At 35.9% G+C, this 26,521-nt stretch overlaps 1 protein-coding gene across 1 annotated transcript in view; it reads left to right on the top strand.

Moving 5' to 3' along the window:
* The window catches only part of SLCO6A1 (solute carrier organic anion transporter family member 6A1), a 116,414-nt gene that overhangs the window by 41,108 nt on the left and 48,785 nt on the right, over nucleotides 1–26,521 (top strand). The window contains exon 7 of the mRNA XM_066276812.1: nucleotides 8,105–8,249. Coding sequence (XP_066132909.1) covers nucleotides 8,105–8,249 — 145 coding nt within the window. The remainder of the gene's footprint in view (nucleotides 1–8,104; nucleotides 8,250–26,521) is intronic.

Genomic DNA, 26,521 nt, shown 5'->3' with positions numbered 1-26,521 from the left:
ATTCTGAGTGTTTGCTATACTCCTACTTCCTTTCCAAATAAAGTGCCCAGAGTTTCTTTCTGAAAAAGAGCCTGAAAGTGTTTGTTTCTGCAGGAGTCACTATGTTTTAGGTCTAGGATCAGCACTTGATTTCAAGAGAGCAATCTTTAGATTTTTCCAAAAACCTGTTAAATATCATATCGTGAGAACAATGTTTGATAAGGACACCTTGCTCTAAACTGTCTAATTTAGTTAATTCCTCTTTCTTGAGAGAATATAAATAGGATAAAAAGAGGGAAATTCAAACAACACAGCTTTAATAAATTGACAGAGAAAATGAATGAGCAAAGGCCATTGACAGAGAAACAAATGGATAGAAAATAATCAATAGCAATAATAAAAGTAGACATAGAGACAATAAACTGACCGAAACTGAACATATTAGGCCTTTGAAGCAATCAAAAGAAAAACAGTGGAATTCCCGCTATTGAGCAGAAAAGATAAGCTGCCATCTTATACTGAATGGTGTTCTGTTTCTTTGTGAATTGTTTAGCACTGAGAAAGTGTTTTTAGCTTTGTTACTTTCATATGTACCATGATAAGTCATTTCAATTGAATTAACCAATGAGTCTGTTCATTTTCATCTAAAGAGTTTAAATACAAAAATTATCAAGTGCAGTGGATCTCAGTGTGGTTTTTTCAAACCACCACCACCACCATCATCATCATCATCATCATTTTCTGGGAATTTGTTAGAAATGCAAATTCTTATACCCTACTCCAGACCTACTGGATCAGAAACTCTGGAAGCAGGACCTGGAAATCTGCGTTTTATACCCTCCAAATGGCTTAACTTTTACTGAGGTTTGCAAACAACAAATCTAGTAATCCATGGTGACCCTCTTATTTTATAAATTATGAAAATTATGTCTATTATTTAATGGGCAACTTCTATATGCCAGAAATTATATTAAGTTTTACATGTATTAAATTCTCATAATCACCTGGAAAAATAGATGTTATCATTTCTATTTTATAGATGATAACCCAGTATTTTAAAAGGATGAACAATTTTTCCAAAGACATATTTGACACAGACACATGCACACACACATATACACCAAGCTAAACTGAGGCTAAGAATTTAAGAATATAGTATGGGCCCTGGCCGGTTGGCTCAGTGATAGAGCGTCGGCCTGGTGTGCGGGGGACCCAGGTTCGATTCCCGGCCAGGGCACATAGGAGAAGCGCCCATTTGCTTCTTCACCCCCCCCCCTCCTTCCTCTCTGTCTCTCTTTTCCCCTCCTGCAGCCAAGGCTCCATTGGAGCAAAGATGGCCCTGGCGCTGGGGATGGCTCCTTGGCCTCTGCCCCAGGCGCTAGAGTGGCTCTGGTCGCGGCAGAGCGACGCCCTGGAGGGGCAGAGCATCGCCCCCTGGTGGGCAGAGCATAGCCCCTGGTGGGCGTGCCGGGTCGATCCCGGTGGGGCGCATGCGGGAGTCTGTCTGACTGTCTCTCCCCGTTTCCAGCTTCATAAAAATACAAAAAAAAAAAAGAAAAAAGAAAAGAATATAGTATGTATGTGACTCCAGTGCCATTGTTCTGTTTACTATTACATAAAACTTCCCAGAAGTTTTATATATATGTCGCTGACTATATGTAGAGATTGCGATTTGTTTGTTGTTGTTCCAAAAATCAGTGTAGAGCCAAGACCAAAATCAGAGTTTTTGTCCCTTGTTCTACTTGTTATATCTAATAAGACTGCCACTTCCTATAGAATCAAGGAATATTACTACAACTTGCATTATAGTAAGAACTGTGCTTAGTATTCAGTTCTCAATAATTATTATAAATAAATTAACATTTTGAACTAAAGGAACTACAAAACAGCTATAATTTATTAGTTGAACAATAAAAGTAAAACAAAAAATAAAATTCAAATACATAAAAATATTCAACAAGAATTATCTACATTTATTCCCTATTTATTTATTTATTTATTTTCATTGAATTTTTTGAGGGTGATACTAGTTAACACAATTGTACAGATTCCAGGTGCACAATTCTATAGCACATCACCTGTACATTGTATTGTGGGTTTACTCTCCTAAATCAAGTCTTCCGTTACCATTTATCCCCCCTAAACCCACCTCCACCTTTCCTTATCCCTGATCCCCTGGCAATTACCTCACTATTGTCTATGACTATAAGTTATTTCTCTTTTCTTTTCTTCTTCTTTCTTTCTTTCTTTCTTTTTTTCTTTCTTTCTTTCTTTCTTCTTCTTTTTTCTTTTTTCTCAATCCCTCCATCCCCTCCACCTAGTTTTTCAACCTCATTCCCTGACAGTGGCCAGGCTACACTCTATGAGTCTGTCTCTTATTTTGCTTGTTAGTTAATATTGTTCATTTGATTCCATATATGAATGAAATCATATCGTACTTGTATTTCTCTGACTGGATTATTTCAATTAACATAATGCTCTCTGGATCCATTCATGCTGTCACAAGGGGTGACATTTCCTTTTATTTTACAGCTGAGTAGTATTCTGTTGAGTGAATGTACCACAGTTGGTAGTGGCATGAAAACTGACATGTAGATCAATGAAACAGAAGAGACCCCAGAAATAAACCAATGCTCATATAGTCAATTAATATTTAACAAAAGAGGCAAATACAGTCAATGAAGTAAAGATAGTATCAATCTCATTAATTATAAGAGAAATGCAAATTAAAACCACAATGAGATATCACCTCACACCTATTAGAAGGGTTATCACTAATAAATCAACAAACAAGAAAGGGCGCCTGACCAGGCACTGGCACAGTGGATAGAGTGTTGGACTGGGATCAGGAGGCCCAGGTTTGAGACCCCAAGGTCGCCAGCTTGAGCATGGGCTCATCTGGTTTGAGCAAAGCTCACCAGCTTGGACGCAAGGTCACTGGCTCAAGCAAAGGGTTACTTGGTCTGCTGAAGGCCCGTGGTCAAGGCACATATGAGAAAGCAATCAATGAACAACTAAGGTGTCACAATGAAAAATTGAAGATTGATGCTTCTCATCTCTCTCTGTTCCTGTCTGTCTGTCCCTATCTATCCCTCTCCCTGACTCTCTCTCTGTCCCTGTAAAAAAAAAAGAAAGAAAAAGAAAGGAAGGTTGGCAAGGATGTAGAGAAAAAGGAACCCTTGTGCACTGTTGATGGTAATGTAGGTTGGTGTAGCCACTGTGGAAAGCAGTATGAAGTTACCTCAGAAAGTTAAAGATGAAACTACCTTATGACCCAGCAATTCTATTTCTGGGAATTTATATGAATAATCCTGAAGAACTAATTTGAAAGAATGTATGCATCTCTGTGTTCATTGTAGCATTATTTACAATAACCAAGATTTGGAAGCCACCCAAGTCTCCATCTGTAAATGAGTGGATATATAAGAATTATATCTACTTTTAAAATTAGATGGTAACATTTAAAAGAATCACAAAACTCTAAATAATTCAGCAATACTTTAGCAGAGTTGCTCAAGACTTCAAAAAAATTTAAAACTGTATGTAACAGTATTAGAGAAGACTGGGATAAGTTGAGAGATATACCATGTTAATGGATGAAATGACAACTTTCAGACGAGATTGGGTGCATTCAGGGTGGTATGGCCATAGACCAAAATGACAACTTTCATATGTGATTTTTTTTCCTCAAATAATCTATGAATTCAATGCAATTTAATGAGTACTATGGCAAGAATATTTTTTTTTTAGTAAATGGCAAATTAATTCCAAAATTAATATGGTAGAATAAAGGCAGCTTTAGGAAAACAAAGAGCATTGGTTTTAGTACACATTTAGATAGGCTACAAAGCCATAGTAGTAAAACCAGTGAAGCATTTTCTCAGTACAGATAAAAAGAATACTGGAGCAGAACAGATAACCCCAACAGATTAATACATATAAAAACTTGCTATATGATAAAAGAGAATCTTCAAAGATACTTGTTTAGTAGACGTGATGACATATTTGGTTCTTTCTATGGTGAAATGAAGTTAGATATGTACTGCATATCATGCACAAAGGAGATTTCTAGGTTAATAAAATATGATTAGAAGAAAACAAAACCATTCATGTTAAAAATGAAAGACATATCTTGTGACATAGAGGTAGGTGACAAGATACCTAAATCAATCAAGAGATTAATATTTATAATAAACAAGGAATTCTCAGAAAATCTACATCAGAATTTTAGGAAGTCTAATAGAAATATGAATAACCAGCTTACACACACAAATGAATTTTAGCTAAGAATTATATGAAGAAATTCTCAAGTATATTTAAAATTAGAGAAATAAAAAAATAAAACATTATGATACTACTTTATATTTGTGAGCATGGCAAGATTTTGAAAACCAGCTAATAATATTAAGTACTTCTTATTTTGTGGGGTGTACCAGTTATCTATTTTTAATGACAAACTACTATGAAACTTAGTGGCTTAAAATAATAGAACATCTATTTTAATCATGAATCTTCAATTTGGGCAAAATTTGTTCCTCTGACCTCTGTTTGTGGTCAACTGGAATAATCTGAGTCTGGGAAATGGAATTATATGAGGGGTTCTTCACTCATTTATTGGCTTTTGATCCAGCTGTTTGCTAGAACACCCATACATGACCCTCTTCTTCTGTTCTGAGTGAGTGAGTGTTCCCAGCAGAAATAATATTGTCCTTCTATGATCCAACCTCAGAAGTCATGAAGCATTACAGTCATACACTAAATAAGAATGTTTTGGTCAAAGATGAACCGCATATATGATAATGGTCCCATAAGATTATAGTGGAGCTGAAAATTTCATATTGCCTAGCAATATCATAGCTATTATAATTCATAACACAATGAATATTTCAGTGTTTGTCTGTTGTAAATAAGCCTACTGTGCTACCACTGGTATAGAATTAAAGCAAGTACAATTATGTACAGAGTATACTAATTGATAATATAATAAATGACTGAGTTACTTATTTATGTATCTATTATATTATAATTTTTATTGTTACTTATGAGTGTACTCTTTCTACTTATAAAAATGTTTGCTGTAAAACAGTACACTGTAAAACAGTTATGCCAATGGCAGCCTTGTGTTTACCTTGTCTCTTGATTGTATCATTTTATCTTGTGCTTGATTTAGTTTTATGTCATTTTGCACAGGTTTATAGCCTAGAAGCAATAGGCTATACCATACAGTATAAGTGTGTAGTAAACAATACCACCTATGTTTGTGTAAATGCTCTCTCTATGATGTTTGTTCAATGACCAACTCCCTTAGAGACAAATTAGAACATATCTCCATATTTGAGTGGCACATGACTGTACTTCTTTGTTGAGGTAGTTTCATAAAGACCATTTTATGTTCAGTGCCTCCTGATGAGGGAATGGTAAATCTGGAAGGAGATGCAGAACCAGAAATATTGCTCGGATGAATTTTGGAAGGCATAAGCTACTACAGGAAGAAAATGCAACTCTCTTTACATTATAGTGGAAGTATAAACGGATACATTCTAGAGAAAAAAATCTAGAGATTATGGATTGAAGTATATACCAAATTACAATGCCCTAGAACTTCTTTCTGGAGTATATACTTCCAAACACTCTATCCTAGGTCCTTAAGGGTGCATGCACCAGGATGTTTAATATAGCCATATTTGTGACAGTAGTGTGTTAAAGTCAGCCTAAACATTTAACCCTATGAGATTAGATAAATATTGTGGAATAACTCTATATGAAGTTAAATAACCATCAGAAGACAAATTAGGTAAATATAAAGAATATATTAGATTTTAAAAAGTGTTTAAGACTGAAAAAAGAAATTTTAAGTTAATTTTAAAATATGCAAATGTAAGACACCAGTAAATATTTTCCAAGATATATATACATACATATCCAGAAAATGCAGAAATTAGTTTAAAAGTTAATATTTTAATGTAATTTACTATCATGTTAATTAGCCTGTATAGTGTAATAGTATAATAGGTAAGAGTAAATCATCACTATACTTCCTAGTAAGGTTTCTAAATAAGTTCAAAACATTTGCTAATGCAGAATTAATTTTTTTAATTAAATTTATTGAGGTGACATTGATTAATAAGATTATATAGGTTTCAAGTATACATTTTTATAAAATACATGATCTGTATATTACATTGTGTGCCCCCACTCAATGTTGAATCATCTTCCATCACCGTATATTTATCTCCCTCTACTCTTTACTACCCTCCCATTTCCCTTTCCTCTGATAATGACCAACAGTTGTCTGTGTCTATGTGTTTCAGTTTTATCCACATATGAGTGAAATCATATGGTTCTTAGCTTTTGCTAGCTGACTTATGTATTTATTTTTTACAGGGACAGAGAGAGAGTCAGAGAGAGGGATAGATAGGGACAGACAGGAACGGCAAGAGATGTGAAGCATCAATCATCAGTTTTTTGTTGGGACTCCTTAGTTGTTCATTGATTACTTTCTTGTATGAGCCTTGACCAAAAGCTTTCAGCAGACCGAGTAACCCCTTGCTTGAGCCAGCGACCTTGGGTCCACGCTGGTGAGTTTTTTTTCTTTTTGCTAAAGCCAGATGAGCCCGCACTCAAGCTGGCGACCTTGAGGTCTCAAACCTGGGTCCTTCCGTATCCCAGTCCACTGCGCCACCACCTGATTAGGCTGGCTGACTTATTTTGCTTAGCATAATTTTCTCAAGGTCTATCCATGTTGTTGCAAATGGAATATTTTATCTTTTCTTATGATTGGGTAGTATTCCATAGTATATATGTACCATGTCTTCTCTATCCAGTCATCTATCAAAGGACACATTGGTTGATTCCATGTCTTGGCCACCATGAACAGTGCTGCAATGAACATAGGGGTGTGTATATCCTTGCAAGTAAATGTTTTCAAGTTTTTGGGTAGACACCCAGCAGAGGGACTGCTAGGTCATGTGGTAACTCTATTCTTAATTTTTTGAAGAAGCACTGTACTGTTTTCCACAGTGGCTGTACCAGTTTACATTTCCACAAGCAATGAATGAGTTTCTTTTTCTCCACAACATCTCCAATACTTGCTATTATTTTTCTTTTTGAAAATAGCTATTCTAACAGTTATGAGTGGTTATCTCATAGTTTTGATTTGCATTTTCATAACAGCTAGTGAAGTTGAGCAAGTTTTCAAATAGATGTTGGCTATTTGTATGTCTTCTTGGAAGATGTGTCTGTTCAGATTCTCTGCTCATTTTTTTTTTATTGGATAAAATGCAGAATTTAAATGAACCCATTTATTTATTTTTGTATTTTTCTGAAGTGAGAAACAGGGAGGCAGAAAAACATACTGCTGCATGTGCCCAACCAGGATCCACCTGGCATTCCCACTAAGGGGGGCGATGCTCTGCCTGTCAGGTGCACTGTTCCATTGCAACCAGAGACATTCTAATGCCTGAGGTGGAAGCCATAGAGCCATCCTCAGCACCCAGGCCAACTTTGCTCCAATGGAGCTTTGGCTACAGAAGGGGAAGAGAGAGATAGAGAGAAAGGAGAAGAGGAGGAGTGGAAAAGCAGATGGGCACTTTTCCTGTGTGCCCTGACCGGGAATTGAATCTGGGACATCCACATGCCAGGCTGACACTCTAATGATCCCATTCTTTATATATCAGAAATTCCCAGGATTAAAATATTACAGAATGTTGATTGCAATCCTAGAGATGTACCTTTAATGTTGTTTAAATTTTCTTTGTCTATTTTTCAGTTAAATAAAAATATTTACTAAGAAAAAAATAAAGCTAAGGGAAATTTTAGATACCTTGTTAATGATATCTATTTTTTCTTAATCTTTCTGACAAATTACAAACTCACAAATAAAAATTACAGGTGGTATGGATGTCAAATTACAAATAAAAATGGTTCAAACATTACATATCTTTCATAGTATGTATATATTGGCGAATTATAAATCTTTGGTTGGATTTAATATGTATACATTTTTCAGTTTACATGGGAAAAGTTAAATTTTTGTGAATTGGTTATTAATACATGAGTGGGGATTTTCAGTTTCTTCTTAGCTAACAAAATAAAATAATCGACATATATTTTATTTCTGTTTCAGATTCTGCTGAAGATGCCAATGTTAGTATGCTTAGCTCTGACCAGAGCTTCGGAATCTTTACTTCTGGTTGGAGCTTCTGAATTTTTGCCTAAATATACAGAGAATTTGTTTGTATTAACACCTGCTGTGGCAGTTACCATTACAGGTAACTTTTCTGCTCAATGTACTCATTTTGAAATTTTTATGTAAAGTTTTCTTATATTTATTTATAAAATATCTCAAAAAAGAAAAAGTAGAGGAGAAATAGTAGTTGTTCATATTTTAAATACCTAAATACCATTTGCTTAAATTTTTTAAATGAGCACTTTGTAATCACTGCATTATTTCTTAAGACATGAAATCTTATAAGACTTCTGTACCCCTCCCTTCCCTCCCTTATCCCATCTCTTTTCTCCCTCCCCATCAGTAACCACCCTTCTAAAGTTAGAATGCATCTTTTTCACACGTTTGTGTCTTTTTAGTGCTTATGTCCCTATCCATATGCAATCTATTTCTATAATTTATGTATCATTTTGCACATATTCTTTGTTACTTTCATTTGAAATTATGTTCATCAGATTCATATTGATATCTATTTATGGCAATTTACTGTACTATAAGATTCTGTTTTTATGAACATACCACTATTTACTTACCCATTTGTCCTACTGACACATAAAATTGCCTGCAGTCTTTTTCTCTCTTTCAAACAATATGCTAACAGTAGGCTTTTGTATGTTCCCTTGTGCACATTTGTAAAAGTTGATCCAGGTTTAGACATTGAAGGGGAATTGCTGTTGTGTATGTCTTCAATTTTACTAGATATCGACAATTGGCTCTCCAAAAGAGGTTACAAATTGATTGAATGTTTTCAGGTGCTAGCATTAATGGGAAAGTGGTAAATGTAATTATTTATTTTATGCTTAAAAAAAAGTCAAGAATGCATGCTGTAACTTTTAGTGTAACCACTAAAAGCACAGTAAAAAAGTTTATTAATTTGAAAAACTTTAATTAATAGTAAAAAAGAAAAAGCAAGAAAGGAAAGAAAGAACATAAAACATGTAGGCCAAATAAAAAAACAGATGTTAAAATGTGCAAAAACATTTATTATCAGCTTATTATTAAGTAGATTTTGTGATAAGGGCACATCATTGTCAGATTACAAATAGTACAAAAGCCAAAAACATGACACAGTTTCAAGACCCATAATGACAATTTTTCCCACGAGTAAACCATGTTGTTTGCCATCATGATTAATCTTATCAACAGGGATTGAGACTAAATCCATTCCATTTCTTTCCCATTGTATTTAATTAAGGCTGATACAACAGAATTCCAAGCAACAGGATAAGGCTACCTATAATGTTGGTCTCAACCATGCCGGCAAGGTGTGGGACCCAGCCAATTAACAAACTCCTTGGCCCTCAGGGTCTACCTTAGAAAGTAAGATGGCTTTCTCTGAAAGTTTCTATATTGACCTATTCACTTAACATCAGGTATTAATTCAGGTATAATAGAATGTATTAGTCATTGCATATATTTTACCTTGGTCTAAAAAGATAAAGTTCTCGGCAATTCTGTCTACCAGAAATAAAAATGCTGATCAGTGGCAGGCTGACCGTAGTGCTTTCCAGGGATGAGGTGGTCATTTATTAGTTCAATTGAAATCAGAGACAAATATTGTACAACCTTTTCTAATTGCATTATTCTTATTGTAGAGATGACTTCCCTAAGGGTGAACATAAATTGTCAGTGATCCTTCTGGAAAGCTCCCCTGAGTAACCAAGACTAACTTTATTTAAGAGAGATTTCCATAGTCTTCTGAAGGCTGTATAGTCTATTGGAGATGCTTCTTTAAACACTTGAAAAATCTCTTATGAACATGCCTATGGCTTAAATATTACCATTTCTATTTGACAAATAAGGCTTGAGAAATAGTTATGAGTCTGAGTTGGTCCATCCAAAAATATGAATATCAAAGCCTTCATTGGTCAGGGCTTTAGGTTGACAGGAGGCCATTAGTAAACCAAGAGTTGCTTTTTAAATGTATCTGTTTCAGGAAATCAGTGAGTTCTCTACCCAAAGGGTTTTTTTGAGTGGAGGCTGTCGCCCTTTTCCAGAGGCTCCAGCACACAAAATCATCAGTCCTGGAGACTTGTAGCTCAAATGAGCCGTTAGGTTTGTGCTACCTCAAAGCAGGGAGTGTGCCACAGCTTGTTTATTAGCTTCCAGTATAGGTCTATAGCTTAGCTATTAGGAAAGACTAAGTGGAATGCCCAAGTTAGTAATTTACATCTCCAATTCTGAGGGTCCAAAGTGATGTTAGGCTGCCTTTTGGTTGGGAGAAAAGGAGACAACTATTTTTCCTTAACTGTCTGAGGGATTGGATATTATGAATCTATCATCTCTATTTTGTTGGGCTTTCTCAGTCACCCTCCCTGATGAAGGTGTGGTAACACCAAAGTCATAGCCATTGAGTCTGCAGCTTCTGAACCTCCAGCCAACTGGATATCATCTATCAGTGAAAGTGCTGGGTATCAGAGCATAGTGGTAGTCACAACAAATGCTGACCCATCTTCTTGTAGTGAACAGCTGATGAGTTTAGGTACCTCTGAGGGAGTACTGCAAATGTGGATTTGTGGCCTTGCAGCATCAATGAGAATTGGTCTTTGTCTGTGTGTGCTAATGGTATAGAAAGGAAAGATATGGCAATGTCCAGGAAAGCATATTAAGTACCATCAGTCTGTGCCATAAATTTCATTACAGCCAGCAGACAGCCCAGCTACTGCCATTTCACCATAACAAGCAGTTATGCGCTCTTTTCCATTACCAACCAAACAAATCAGATAAACTTCTAATTATGCACCAGTTCCTGTCCTCAGTAGTTGTAAATTCCTGTCCTTTCACACTCAATGGAGTTGCACGTTTCTGTAACTGTTGTCTGAAATCAGGAGGAATCCTCTGTTCAACCAGGGTGTATCTTAGCTGTTACCATGGGGCAAATCAGAGGCTGATGGTCAGATTTGTGAGGAAGTCTTTTTGCCTGCAAGAGAGTTAATAGCTACCATGTATCTTCTGTGGTCCTGTCTTTAAATCTACTTCTGCATGCAGCCACCTCTCCAGTTCTTCACCATTAATAGGCAAAAATCAGCATGTTCATTACCGATTCTGTATTGATCAATACTGTCAAATCCTGTTACTTGGTCTACGAGGCTGTCATTCTTCATCCTTCATAAAGCCATGTCTCTGTCAGTGTCCCATCTTTGTCACCAAAAGTGCGAAAATCTGTGAAGGGATTAGATTTTACTCTATTTAAAAGCAAAAATATTATTCTAACATAGTTTTGTGGATGCTAGCAGAAGGCATAAAACTCCTTGTTCATAAATGAAGGAAAGTTTGTGAATGAGCAATAGCAGTAGCTAGAATCTGTGTGTATGTGTGTGTGAGTGTGTGTGTATGTATGTGTATGTATGAGTTTTCTGAGTCCCAGTCCACAAGATGACATGAAGAAGAGCCAGTGACATCTGCACATACAATGGGTTGCATTACAGGAGTAATCATTTTTTATACTTAGGAATGCCTCTTGCTTTGAAGAATGCTATATTTAAAATTACTGTAGTTACACCACCTTTTATGTTAGTATTCATACAGTACCATTTTTTTCTGTCCTTTGACTTTTAACCTTTTCATGTATTCATATTTAAGGAGTGCCTCTTGTATATAAATTAAGGGATCTTCTCCCTCAACCTGCCAATCTTTACATATATATATATATATATATATATATATATATATATATATGTAATAATCACTATTTATTGAACAGCAATTCTCCCTTAGCCTCTGGTGCTATATATCCTACAAGCAGAAGTACTGATTACTCTGTGATTCATATTTCCAAGGGTCTTTGTACAATGTGAGCAGTCTTTGATAATAGAGATAGAGTCCTCCTTGAGAGTGAGAGCAGGTTTGCTTAGTTTTGAAAGACAGAGTTAATGTCCCGTCTTGAACTAAGAGAAGACACGCTTGCTGTCAAGTATAATAAAAATAACATCTCACGACCCAAACCAGGTAGCACACTTGGTTAAAGCATCTTCCTGACATTCCAAGGTTTCAGGTTTGATCCCGGATGAGGGCACATACAAGAATCAACCAAGAACAGCATGAACAAGTGAAACAACAATTCTATGTTTCTCTCTTTCACTATCTCTCTTTCATCCTCTTTGTCTAAAAATCAATAAATAAAAATATTTTTAAATAAAAAAAATAACATCTCCCTCTGGCTCAAAAGGCAAGCATGATTACTATCCATTATAAAATATTTGGAGATTTGGATTCCCTAATGTGGGTACTACACATAGTTAGGTATATGTATGCCCTCACCAACATAATTTTAAAATGTATCAAAAAAACCTGAGTTAATTAAATATTGGTGATATTAGGCCAATTATACATCCTTATGAAAAAAGATAAATCTTGACCTCTACCTCATTACATACATAAATACAAATTCTAGATGAATTATAGATCTCAATGTGAATGATAAAACAATAAAGCTTTTTTAGAATAAGGTATAAGGAAAGATCTTCATGGCCTCAGAGAAGGCAAAGATTTTTAAAATAGGACATAAATCACATAACAATAAAGAATAAAATAAATGATATTACACTAAAATCAAGAATTTCAGCTCACAAATGTAAGTGTAGAGTGCAAATGCCTGAAGAATGGAATAGAGGCAAAGGCAGGGTCACAGGGAGCAGAGAGACAACTGTCAGAGGGAAGGGGAGGAGGGGATGGGATCAGAGAAGGGGAAGGGATTAGTGAAATTATATTTACAAAACATATATATATAGGCAAATCCCCAAGGGAAGGGGGGAGGTAGTTAAGGGGAGGTGGCAGAGGAGGGATAATGGGGGACAAAGGGGTGGGGTGAGGGTGTTATATTGAGTGGGACATTTGAATTCATGTTAACACAATAAATTAAAATTAATAAAAAAATTTTAAAATGAGTGTGAGTGCAAGAACAAAAATCTTTTTATAGAAATACTTCTACAAAGGACTTGTATGCAGATATGTAAAAGTATTTGACAATAATAAAAAGGTAAATAATCCATAATAATGAACAAAAGACTTGAACATCTTATATATAAGATGATTTATCAATTGGCCAATATTCATATGAAAATGTACTCACCTTCAATGGTTTTCAGAGAAATGCTACAATGTAATACTAATATTACCTATTTACCAAAATACCTAAAGTGAAAAAGAGAGAGACAGATGTTGGTATGGATGTGGAGCTATTGGTGTTTCTTCTACTGGTGAGAGCATAAACTGATTTACCATTTTATAAATCTGTTTGGCAATATCATAAATATCTGAATATAAACATACCCCTGACCCAGAAATTTTGCTCCTAGTCACATTCCCAACATAAGTTCCTTTCTTAGCAATATGCTCAACAGAAATGAAAATGTTCACAAAACATGTACATGAATTTTTAAAATAGAAACACAATTCACATTACAACAAACAAATAAGTTGTGGTGTAGACATATATACTGTACTAGCAATAAGAAGATTTGATCTTTCATTATCCACAAAAATATGGGTGAATTTTTCAAACATCATGCTGAATATATGAAGGCATAATGTATGCATACTTTATGACCATATGTCATAAAATTCAGTAAGTGCATGAAATAGCCTCTGGATCTTCTAGTAATGTTCAATTTTTGGCCTGGGTAGTGGTTACATATATCATGTTCACTTTGAAAATTCATCACTATGTACAGTTGTGATTTGTATACTTTTTCCTACACCAATGACATATTTACATAAAAAGTTGATTGGGGCACTGGACAGTTAGCTCAGTCAGTTAAGAGTGTCATTAAAAAAAAGTTGATTGGCAATTCTATGCATTCTAGTTGAATTTTCAACTGTTTTGTTTCCTTTTTTTTTTTTTTTTTGTATTTTTCTGAAGTTAAAAGCAGGGAAGCAGTCAGACAGACTCCTACACGCGCCCAAACGAGATCCACCTGGCATGCCCAGCAGGGGGCGATGCTCTGCCCATCTGGGGTGTTGCTCTGTTGCAACCAGAGCCATTCTAATGCCTGAGGTGGAAGCCATGGAGCCAATCTCAGCACCCAGGCCAACTTTGCTCCAATGGAGCCTTGGCTGCTGGAGAAAAAGAGAGAGACAGAGAGGAAGGAGAGGGGGAAGGGTGGAGAAGCATATGGGCACTTCTCCTGTGTGCCCTGACTGGGAATCGGACCCGGGACTTTCACACGCCATGCTGATGCTCTTGGCCAGGGCCTGATTTGTTTCCTTTTAGGGTGGCCTTTTAAGGACCGAGCTATATGATTGTTGAACTCCCAGTATCCAGTATTTTCTTATTACTTATGGCAATAAGCCTGACAGTCAATGTTTTTTTACCTGAGTTCAGGTCTCAGTTTTCTGTTTACTGTTTTCCCAAATCTACACTTGTCAAGTTTAAACTGAATAATCTAGTCATCTTGGTCAGTCATTTGGCATGTAGGTGGGCATAGGAATTTTGATGATCAAACATTTTATATACACTGCCATCCTCTTATTTTTAACCCTACCTCACTCTTGTTTTTGTTGGTACCTATTACCCACAACTTTGGTGATTCTGGGGTAAAATGTGCTTTGCTTCTTCTTGATGTCCTTACCTGCAGGCTTATTGCTTACCCTCTGAAGTCTCTTGATTCAGTTCCAGTGCTCATAATTTTCTTGATAAATGTTGCCCCTACTCTGTACCTTTTTGCTTTCTAATAAATGAATTTTTCCATAAATATCTACCTTTTAATAAACACATATATTTACTCTGTGATTAGATACTGTTCTAAGACATTTTATTAACTTATTTAATGCTCCTAACAACATGGAGGAGGTATCATTGCTTATAGATTTTTTAAATTACATCTCATTCATTTAAATATAAATTTATTATTGTTCATTTCTAAGTATTTTTAAATTTCATCATCACATTTTTATTTAAGCCATAAATGAGTGAGATTTTTAGTTGCTAAATATATACTTTTGTTTCTCTTTTAAAATAACTGATTGTTCAAATCAATTAATATTTTCAATACCTTTAATAATATTATAAGCTAAATCTGTTTTGAGAAAGCTGATTGAAATACTAATTTGTTTTTGGATTTTTACTTTTCTTGAAATCTGGGCAACTTTTACATAATTATTTTATACAATGTCATGATCTATTTTCATGATACATATTTTTTCATTTCTTTATTTTCAAACCTTGCTTTTTAAAAATATCCAATTTGATAATGTCTTTTTTTTTATGTGAACAAGATCATTTTAATGGTCAATATTTTTATGCCACTTCTTTTCTTACTGAACTTATTTTCATTCAACTTCCCTCAGATGTATTTAACCTAATTGTAATTTTTTTTAATTTTAATAATTTTATTTTTTTAATGGGGTGACATCAATAAATCAGGATACATATATTCAAAGATAACAAGTCCAGGTTATCTTGTCGTTCAATTATGTTGCATACCCATCACCCAAAGTCATATTGTCCTCTGTCACCTTCTATCTTGTTTTCTTTGTGCCCCTCCCCCTCCCCCTTTCCCTCTCCCATTCCCCCCTCCCCCCCCCCCGTAACCACCACACTCCCATCAATGTCTCTTAGTTTCACTTTTATGTCCCACCTACGTATGGAATAATGCAGTTCCTGTTTTTTTCTGATTTACTTATTTCGCTTCGTATCATGTTATCAAGATCCCACCATTTTGCTGTAAATGTTCCGATGTCATCATTTCTTATGGCTGAGTAGTATTCCATAGTGTATATGTGCCACATCTTCTTTATCCAGTCATCTATTGATGGGCTTTTTGGTTGTTTCCATGTCCTGGCCACTGTGAACAATGCTGCAATAAACATGGGGCTGCATGTGTCTTTACGTATCAATGTTTCTGAGTTTTGGGGGTATATACCCAGTAGAGGGATTGCTGGGTCATAAGGTAGTTCTATTTTCAGTTTTTTGAGGAACCACCATACTTTCTTCCATAATGGTTGTACTACTTTACATTCCCACCAACAGTGTATGAGGGTTCCTTTTTCTCCACAGCCTCTCCAACATTTGCTATTACCTGTCTTGCTAATAATAGCTAATCGAACAGGTGTGAGGTGGTATCTCATTGCAGTTTTGATTTGCATTTCTCTAACAGCTAAAGAAGATGAGCATCTTTTCATATATCTGTTGGCCATTTGTATTTCTTCCTGGGAGAAGTGTCTGTTCATTGATAATGTCTTTTTAATAGTTTAATTTTATTTATTTAGTATTATTGTGATTATTAATTTACTTAAGTGCCTGACCAGGCGGTGGTGCAGTGGAAAGAGCATTGGACTGAGACCTGGAGGACCCAGGTTCAAACCCCCGAAGTCGTCATTTTGAGCACAGACTCATCTGGTTTGAACAAGGCTCACCAGCTTGAACACAAGGTTGCTGGCTTGAGCAAGGGATCAGTCACTCTGCCGTAGTCCCCCAGTCAAGGCACATATGAGAAAGCAATCACTGAGAAACTAAGGTGCTGCAACAAAGAATTGATCCTTCTTATCTCTCTCCCTTTCAGTCTATCTGTTCCTCTCTCTGTTTCTCTTTGTCTCTACCTCTGTCACAAAAAAAATTTACTTAAGTAATTTTAACTTATTTGTATTATTTTTGTTTATTGCCCTTCTATTTGTTTATTTTTATTTTTTCCTACTATCCTGTCTTCTCTCAGTGAACTCATTTTATCTCCTTCAGTTGCTTTAGGAAATTAAAGTATCCCTCTGACAATTCACTAACCCTAGTTTTCAGGAGCGTGTGTATGCAGGTGCAAATGTCTTTATCTAGGTTATTATTTTTATCTTTTTTTTGAGACAGAGACAAAGAGAGAGACAGAGAAAGTGACAGACAGACAGTATACAACTACATAAAACATTCATGAATCATACAAACATAATGTTGAAAGAAAGAAACCAAACATATATGAATTTGCACTGCCATATTTCATTTGCATAATTTTGACCTGATATACCTATTTCAAAAGCAAACAAAACTAACCCTTTTGGGTTATTGAATTTGAGGAAATATGAAGAGGGCTTCTAGGGTACAGACAATGTTTTGTTCTTTTTTTTTTTTTTTTTTTGCAGAGTCAGAGAGGAACAGATAGGGACAGACAGACAAGAAGGGAGAGAGATGAGAAGCATCAGTTCTTCATTGTGACACTTTAGCTGTTCACTGATTGCTTTCTCATATGTGCCTTGACCAGGGGGCTCCAGCAGAGTAAGCCCCTTGCTCAAGCCAGCAACCTTGGGCTTCAAGCCAGCATCCTTTGGGTTCAAGCCAGTGACCATGAGGTCATGTCTATGATCCCATACTCAAGCCAGTGACCTTGCACTCAAGCTGGATGAGCTGGCACTCAAGCCGGCCACCTCAAGGCTTCAAACCTGGGACCTCTGCATCCCATTCTGACATTCTATCCACTCTGCCACCACCTGGTCAGGTTATTTTTATCTTTAAAAAGACTAGTTATACTTATTATTCTCTTGTGAGTAGCAGGCTCTCTGGCAGCTTTTATAATTTTTGTTTTTATCGATGTTATGAATTTCTTTAGCTTATTTCCTTATGTGCAAGATGGATTTAATTATTTATTTATTTTTTACTCCTCAGTAGTTGAAGTGTACTTTTATCCCCAGGACTAATACTTCTTTAATTATGAAAAATTTTTATTCTCAGTTCCAATTTTTCAATACTGTTTTTCTGGTATACCTTCCATTATATTTTTTAAGACTGCTATAAAACATTTTGTGAGGTTTCTTATCCTATTATCATTGTCTTTTAAAACAAACTTTTGTATTTTGAATTGTTCTATATTTACAGAAAAATAAATTGAAGACAGTATAGAGTTTTTATATATTTCATGCCTAGGTTCCTTTTTGTTAATATATATTATGTTAGTGTGGTAGATTTGTTAGAATTAATGGATCAGTATCAGTATGTTATTACTAACTAAAGTCAACATTTTATTTATATTTTCTTAACTTTTACATAATATTCTTTTTCTGTTCCAGGATCTCATCCACATTATATTTAGTTCTCATGTCCCCTTAGACTCTCTTTGGGTATGATAACTTCTCAGTCTTCTTTTGTTTTTGATGACTTTGACAGTTTTGTTGTTTTTTTTTGTTTTTTTTTTATTTATTCATTTTTTTAGAGAGGACAGGGAGACACAGAGAGCTAGAGAGAGGAGAGAGACAGAGAGAGAAGGGGGGAGGAGCTGGAAGCATCAACTCCCATATGTGCCTTGATCCGGCAAGTCCAGGGTTTCAAACCGGCGACCTCAGCATTTCCAGGTCGACGCTTTATCCACTGCACCACCACAGGTCAGGTGACTTTGACAGTTTTAAGGAGTGCTTTCCAGGTATTTTTTTAGAATGTTCCTCAATTGAGAATTGTTTAATGTTTTTCTCATGATTAAACAGAATCATGGATTTTGAAAGGAAGACCACAGGGGTAACATGCAATTTTCACCACATCATATAAGGGATATATACACTGCTCACAAAAATTAGGTATATTTTATTGCTTCATATTCATTTTGAAATATCCCCTAATTTTGGGAGAAATATACTATCACTATACCTTACTATTTTTGAATTTGCCCATCATCTTGCTGAGATCATGTATATCAAATTTCTCTAGCCTGACCAGGAGATGGCGCAGTGGATAGAGCATCAAACTGGGATGCGGAAGACCCAAATTTGAGACCCTGAGGTCGCCAGCTTGAGCGTAGGCTCATCTGGTTTGAGCAAAAGTTCACCAGCTTGGACCCAAGAACTCTGGCTCAAGTAAGGGGTTACTGGGTCTGCTAAAGGTCTGCAGTCAAGGCACATATGAGAAAGCAATCAATGAACAACTAAGGTGTCGCAACGAAAAACTGATTGATGCTTCTCATCTCTCTCTGTTCCTGTCTGTCCCTATCTATCCCTCTCTCTGACTCTCTCTCTCTGTCTCTGTAAAAAAAAAAAAAAAAAAATCTCCACTGTACTCATTGCCTTTTAAATGCTTATTTTAGTTATTCTCCTTATACTCTTTTTTTTAAATTACATACTGGATGAATAATATGTTTTCTTCTAACTTATTAATTCACTTTTCAAATGTCTCTAGTCTGAGATTTGAGTTTTTATTTTAACAATTATATTTTTAAATATATGGGTTTCTTATTTATTCTTTTTTATTCAATTGCTCTTATTTTTTTTTTTTTATAATTTTATTTTTTTAATGGGGTGACATCAATAAATCAGGATATATATATTCAAAGATAACAAGTCCAGGTTATCTTGTCGTTCAATTATGTTGCATACCCACCACCCAAAGTCAGATTGTCCTCTGTCACCTTCTATCTTGTTTTCTTTGTGCCCCTCCCACCCCCTATCCCTCTTCCATTCCCCCCTCCCCCCCCATAACCACCACACTCTTATCAATGTCTCTTAGTTTCACTATTATGTCCCACCTACGTATGGAATAATACAGTTCCTGTTTTTTTCTGATTTACTTATTTCGCTTCTTATCATGTTATCAAGATCCCACCATTTTGCTGTAAATGTTCCGATGTCATCATTTCTTATGGCTGAGTAGTATTCCATAGTGTATATGTGCCACATCTTCTTTATCCAGTCATCTATTGATGGGCTTTTTGGTTGTTTCCATGTCCTGGCCACTGTGAACAATGCTGCAATAAACATGGGGCTGCATGTGTCTTTACGTATCAATGTTTCTGAGTTTTGGGGATATATACCCAGTAGAGGGATTGCTGGGTCATAAGGTAGTTCTATTTTCAGTTTTTTGAGGAACCACCATACTTTCTTCCATAATGGTTGTACTACTTTACATTCCCACCAACAGTGTATGAGGGTTCCTTTTTCTCCACAGCCTCTCCAACATTTGCTATTACCTGACTTGCTAATAACAGCTAATCGAACAGGTGTGAGGTGGTATCTCATTGCCGTTTTGATTTGCATTTCTCTAATAGCTAAAGAAGATGAGCATCTTTTCATATATCTGTTGGCCATTTGTATTTCTTCCTGGGAGAAGTGTCTATTCATATCCTCTTCCCATTTTTTTATTGGATTGGTTTATTGTTTGTTGTTGAGTTTTATGAGTTCTTTGTATATTTTGGATATTAGGCCCTTATCTGAGCTGTTGTTTGAAAATATCATTTCCCATTTAGTTGGCTTTCTGTTTATTTTGTTATCAGTTTCTCTTGCTGAGCAAAAACTTCTTAGTCTGATGTAGTCCCATTCATTAATTTTTGCCTTCACTTCTCTTGCCATTGGAGTCAAATTCATAAAATGCTCTTTAAAACCCAGGTCCATGAGTTGAGTACCTATGTCTTCTTCTATGTACTTAATTGTTTCAGGTCTTATGTTTAGATCTTTGATCCATTTTGAGTTAATTTTTGTACAGGGGGAGAGACTGTAGTCCATTTTCATTCTTTTGCATGTGGCTTTCCAGTTTTCCCAGCACCATTTATTGAAGAGGCTTTCTTTTCTCCATTGTGTGTTCTTGGCCCCTTTATCAAAAATTATTTGACTATATATATGTGGTTTTATTTCTGGACTTTCTATTCTGTTCCATTGGTCTGAGTGTCTATTTTTCTGCCAATACCATGCTGTTTTGATTGTCGTGGCCCTATAATAGAGTTTGAAGTCAGGTATTGTTATGCCCCCAGCTTCATTCTTTTTCTTTAGGATTGCTTTGGCTATTCGGGGTTTTTTATAGTTCCATATAAATCTGATGATTTTTTGCTCTATTTCTTTAAAAAATGTCATTGGAATTTTGATGGGAATTGCATTAAATTTGTATATTGCTTTGGGTAATATAGCCATCTTGATTATATGTATTCTTCCTAGCCAAGAACAAGGTATATTCTTCCATCTCATTATATCTTTTTCGATTTCCCTTAACAATGGTTTATAGTTTTCATTATATAAGTCCTTTACATTCTTTGTTATGTTTATTCCTAAGTATTTTATTTTTTTTGTTGCAATCGTGAAGGGGATTATTCTTTTGAGTTCCTTCTCAGTTGTTTCATTGTTGGCATATAGAAAGGCTATTGACTTCTGTATGTTAATTTTGTATCCTGCGACCTTACTGTATTGGCTTATTGTTTCTAGTAGTCTTTTTGTGGATTCTTTGGGGTTTTCGATGTATAGGATCATATCATCTGCAAAAAGTGATACCTTTCCTTCTTCTTTTCCGATATGGATGCCTTTTATTTCTTTGTCTTGTCTGATTGCTCTGGCTAGAACCTCTAGTACCACATTAAATAAGAGTGGAGAGAGTGGACAACCCTGTCTTGTTCCTGATTTAAGGGGGAAAGCCTTCAGTTTAGTGCCATTTAATATGATGTTAGCTGATGGTTTATCATATATGGCCTTTATCATGTTGAGATATTTTCCTTCTATACCCATTTTGTTGAGAGTCTTAAACATAAAATTGTGTTGTATTTTATCGAAAGCCTTTTCTGCGTCTATTGATAAGATCATGTGGTTTTTGTTCTTTGTTTTGTTGATATGGTGTATTACATTAACCGTTTTACGTATGTTGAACCATCCTTGAGATTCTGGGATGAATCCCACTTGATCATGATGTATTATTTTTTTAATATGTTGTTGTATTCGATTTGCTAGTATTTTGTTTAGTATTTTAGCATCTGTATTCATTAGAGATATTGGTCTGTAGTTTTCTTTTTTTGTGCCATCCTTGCCTGGTTTTGGTATGAGGGTTATGTTGGCCTCATAAAATGTGTTTGGAAGTATTGCTTCTTCTTCAATTTTTTGGAAGACTTTGAGTAGAATAGGAACCAAGTCTTCTTTGAATGTTTGATAAAATTCGCTGGTATAGCCGTCAGGGCCTGGACTTTTATTTTTGGGGAGGTTTTTAATGGTTTTTTCTATTTCTTCTCTACTGATAGGTCTGTTTAGGCTTTCTGCTTCTTCTTGACTCAGTCTAGGAAGGTTGTATTGTTCTAGGAATTTATCCATTTCTTCTAGGTTGTTGAATTTAGTGGCATAAAGTTTTTCATAGTATTCTACAATAATTCTTTGTATATCTACGGTGTCCGTGGTGATTTCTCCTCTTTCATTATGGATTTTGTTTATATGAGTTCTTTCTCTTTTTTCCTTGGTAAGTCTTGCCAAGGGTTTGTCAATTTTGTTGATCTTTTCAAAGAACCAGCTCCTTGTTCTATTAATTTTTTCTATAGTTTTTCTGTTCTCTAATTCATTTATTTCTGCTCTGATTTTTATTATCTCCTTTCTTCGGCTGGTTTTGGGTTGTCTTTGTTCTTCTTTTTCTAGTTCCTTAAGGTGGGAAGTTAAGTGGTTCACTTGGGCTCTCTCTTGTTTGTTCATATATGCCTGAAGCGATATGAACTTCCCTCTTATCACTGCTTTTGCTGCATCCCATAGATTCTGATATGTCGTATTGTCATTTTCATTAGTCTGTATATATCTTTTGATCTCTGCACTTATTTCTTCTTTGACCCATTCATTTTTTAAAAGTATGTTGTTTAGTTTCAACATTTTTGTGGGATTTTTTTCCTCTTTTTTGCAGTTGAATTCTAGTTTCAAGGCTTTATGATCAGAAAATATGCTTGGTACAACTTCAATTTTTCTGAATTTGCTGATATTGTTTTTGTGGCCCAACATATGGTCAATTCTTGAGAATGATCCATGTACACTGGAGAAAAATGTATACTCAGTCACTTTGGGATGAAATGTCCTGTAGATGTCTATCATATCCAGGTGCTCTAGTGTTTTGTTTAAGGCCACTATGTCTTTGTTGATTCTCTGTTTGGATGACCGATCTAGAGCCGTCAGCGGTGTATTGAGGTCTCCAAGTATGATTGTATTTTTGTCAGTTTTTGTTTTAAGATCAATAAGTAGCTGTCTTATATATTTTGGTGCTCCTTGGTTTGGTGCATATATATTAAGAATTGTTATGTCTTCTTGATTCAGTGTCCACTTAGCCATTATGAAATGGCCATTTTTGTCTCTAAGTACTTTTCCTGTCTTGTAGTCAGCATTATCCGATATGAGTATTGCTACACCTGCTTTTTTTTGGATGTTATTTGCTTGGAGTATTGTTTTCCAGCCTTTCACTTTGAATTTGTTTTTATCCTTGTTACTTAGATGAGTTTCCTGTAGGCAGCATACAGTTGGATTTTCTTTTTTAATCCATTCTGCTACTCTGTGCCTTTTTATTGGTGAGTTTAATCCATTTACATTTAGTGTAATTATTGATACTTGTGAGTTCCCTATTGCCATTTTATATCTTGCTTTCTGTTAGTTTTGTGTCTTGTTTGATCCTTCTCTTTTGTTTTTCTATCTTTTGTTTTTATTTGGTTGTATTCCATACATCTTTCCTCTGTTGCTATCTTTTTTATCTCATGTGCTTCTGTGGTGGTTTTTTCAATGGTGGTTACCTTTGAGTAATGAAAAGGGTCCCTACCCTGTTCATTGTAGCGAACTATTTTGTGAGTACTTTTGCACTCCATCGTCCTTTGCTACTGTTAATCTCCGTCTTCTCCCCCTCTTTCTTTTTGTTGTTGTCACAGTTTAAATTTGGTTTTATTGTGTTCTTCTTGGAGCTTTTACTTGTGGCTCTGTTTTTTTTTTTGTTCTTTGTATCTGATTGGAGAACCCCCTTTAGTAATTCCTGGAGTGGGGGTTTTCTGATGATAAATTCCCTCATCTTTTCTGTATCTGTGAATGTTTTTATTTCTCCTTCGTATTTGAAGGATAGCTTTGATGGGTATAGTATTCGTGGCTGAAAGTTCCTCTCTTTCAGGACTTTAAATATTGGGGTCCACTCTCTTCTAGCTTGTAGAGTTTCTGCTGAGAAATCTGATGATAATCTAATGGGCCTTCCTTTATATGTTGTATTTTTCTTTTCCCTGGCTGCCTTGAGAATTTTTTCTTTGCTGTTGGTTTGTGTCAATTTCATTATGATATGCCTTGGAGTAGGTTTGTTGGGGTTAAGAAAACTTGGAGTTCTGTTTGCTTCTTGAACTTGAGGCTTTAGTTCTTTCCACAGGCTTGGGAAGTTCTCATCAATTATTTGTTTAAGTATGTTCTCCATTCCATTTTCTCTCTCTTCTCCCTCTGATATACCTATTATTCTTATGTTATTCTTTTTGATGGAGTCAGATAATTCTTGTAGGGCTATCTCATTTTTTTTAATTTTTGAGTCTCTTTCTTCTTCTCTCTGTTGTGCCTCAAGTTGCTTGTCTTCTATTTCACTAATCCTCTCTTCTATCTGACCTGTTCTATTAGCTAAGCTTGTTACTTCGTTTTTCAGCTCGTTAATTGAGTTTTTCATCTCTGTTTGATTTGTTTTTATAGTTTCAATTTCCTTGGACATATATTCTTTGTGTTCATGGAGTTGTTTTCTGAGCTCCCTATATTGCCTTTCTGTGTTTTCTTGTATATCTCGGAGGATTTTTAGGATTTCTATCTTGAATTCTCTGTCATTTAGCTCCAAGGTTTCCAATATATTAAATTTTTTCTCCATAGATTTTTCCTCATCTAGCTGTGTTACCTCTCTTTCTTTTGTATCCATGATATTCGATTTTCTCTTCCTTAATGGCATCTGAGGGTGGTTTTGTTGATAGTATTAATGAGATTTAATAAAGAATAAAAAGTTAAAAAAATAAAAAAATAACAAATCGAAAAGAGTTGTTTTTTTTAAAAAAAATTAATAATGAAATATAGAAAAATAAAATAAAATAAAAATTTTTTAAAAAAGGAAATTATTCCCCCCCTCTTTTTTTCCTCTCCTCTCCTCTCCCCTCTTTCTTGAGAAAATCTTGTGGTGGACTGTGAGTTATAACAAACAATGCCTGTGATGGAGGGCCTGAATTGGGGAAAAGTAATAAAGGGGCAAAAAAGAGAGAAAGAAAAAAAAGAAAAAAAAAGGAAAAAAAAAAAAAGAAAAAAGAAAAAAAAAAGAGCGTATGGACCCACAAAAAGCAAATAAGGAAAAAATTTGGGTCAAGAATAAAATGATTTGCTTTTAGGTGTTGGTTTTCTAAGAGTTATGATGAGAGGAATAAGAGGAAAATGGAAAAATGGGGGGACAAATTAAAAACTTACTATTGTATTTAGTGGAACAAGAACTAGATAATATGGAGAGCCAGGGATGGGAGCACTGCTAGTGAGTTAAAAAGGTGAAGTAAAAACCCCCCAAAATGCCACAAACATAGGTTTGAGTCCCAGATAAGATAATTTGTTTGTTATTGAGGTTTGAATGAAAGGAGATGTAAAGGAGAAAGGAAGAAACTAATATAGAGGGAGAAAAGAAAGAGAGAGAGAGAAAAAAAGAGGGAACCACTAAAAGAAGAAAAAAGAAAGGAGAGAGAGAGAGAGAGTTAAGGGTTTTGGAGTGCAACCCTCATAGAGAGAAAGGAAGAGAAGAGAAATGATAATGGGAGATGTAACACTTATGGGTAGTGTAGTTCAAGGAGAGGAGAGAGTAAGACCGGTAGAGAGTTAATCGGCCAAATTGGAGGAGGAAAAAAAAGTCTCAAGAATGAAGATAAGAGAAACAAATGAACAAATATAATAAAATGGGATAGGTTATAAAGTCTGCAGATTATTCTTGATTTTGAGAGGTTATCTTCTTGCTTTTTCTTTTCTCTCCCTCTTCCTGGTCGGTGACTCTGTACCCCGGGTTCTGCCCCTTTGGCACGCTCAGGTAGAGGTTTGCAGTTGATAAGTCTCTATGGCAATGTCATGTATTGTGCTTTAGTCTCGTTGGCAGTCGAAGCTCATTAGCATTTATAGGCTCCGACAGTGAGAGAGTCCGTGTTCCTGGAGCCTTTCTCCTAGTCTTTCCTTCCTCAATTAGTAGCCTGATAGTCCAGGTATGGGGTTGCTGCTGCCTCTGCCTGGATAGTAAGAGGCTCAAATTGCTGGCAACTCCCCACTCTATTTCCACTCAGCACAGGGCTCTGGGTAAGGCTCAGTCAGTCAGAGCTGCTAGCATAATCAGGCGGGCTTTCCGCCCACTCGAAGACCTCTGGCTGTGCCACTCTATCCGGTAACACAAGCGGGTGCCCACTTCCGGGGCGCTTGGAGGAAACTCTCACTCACTGTCTGCAACCAGGATATCCGGCCAGCAGTCTCACGCTCTGAGTGAAACCCCCTACCGCAGGGAAAAGTTGCAGCATTGGAATTGAGTCTCGCTCCGTCCCCGTGTGCGGCTTTTGCAAGGCGCTGGGGCGGCCCGAGATTCCGCTTTGGCCCACACAAAGGCCCCTGACTCTGCCCCTCTGTGCGATAACACGGGCGCGCACTGCCGAGGCACTCGGAGGAATCGCTCACCCCTTATCTGCGCGC

This window comes from Saccopteryx bilineata, chromosome 4, assembly GCF_036850765.1.
Source record: "Saccopteryx bilineata isolate mSacBil1 chromosome 4, mSacBil1_pri_phased_curated, whole genome shotgun sequence".
NCBI classification, from domain to species: domain Eukaryota; kingdom Metazoa; phylum Chordata; class Mammalia; order Chiroptera; family Emballonuridae; genus Saccopteryx; species Saccopteryx bilineata.
The sequence above is the reverse complement of the archived record's forward strand: the minus strand, read 5'-3'. Positions and strand labels throughout refer to the sequence as shown.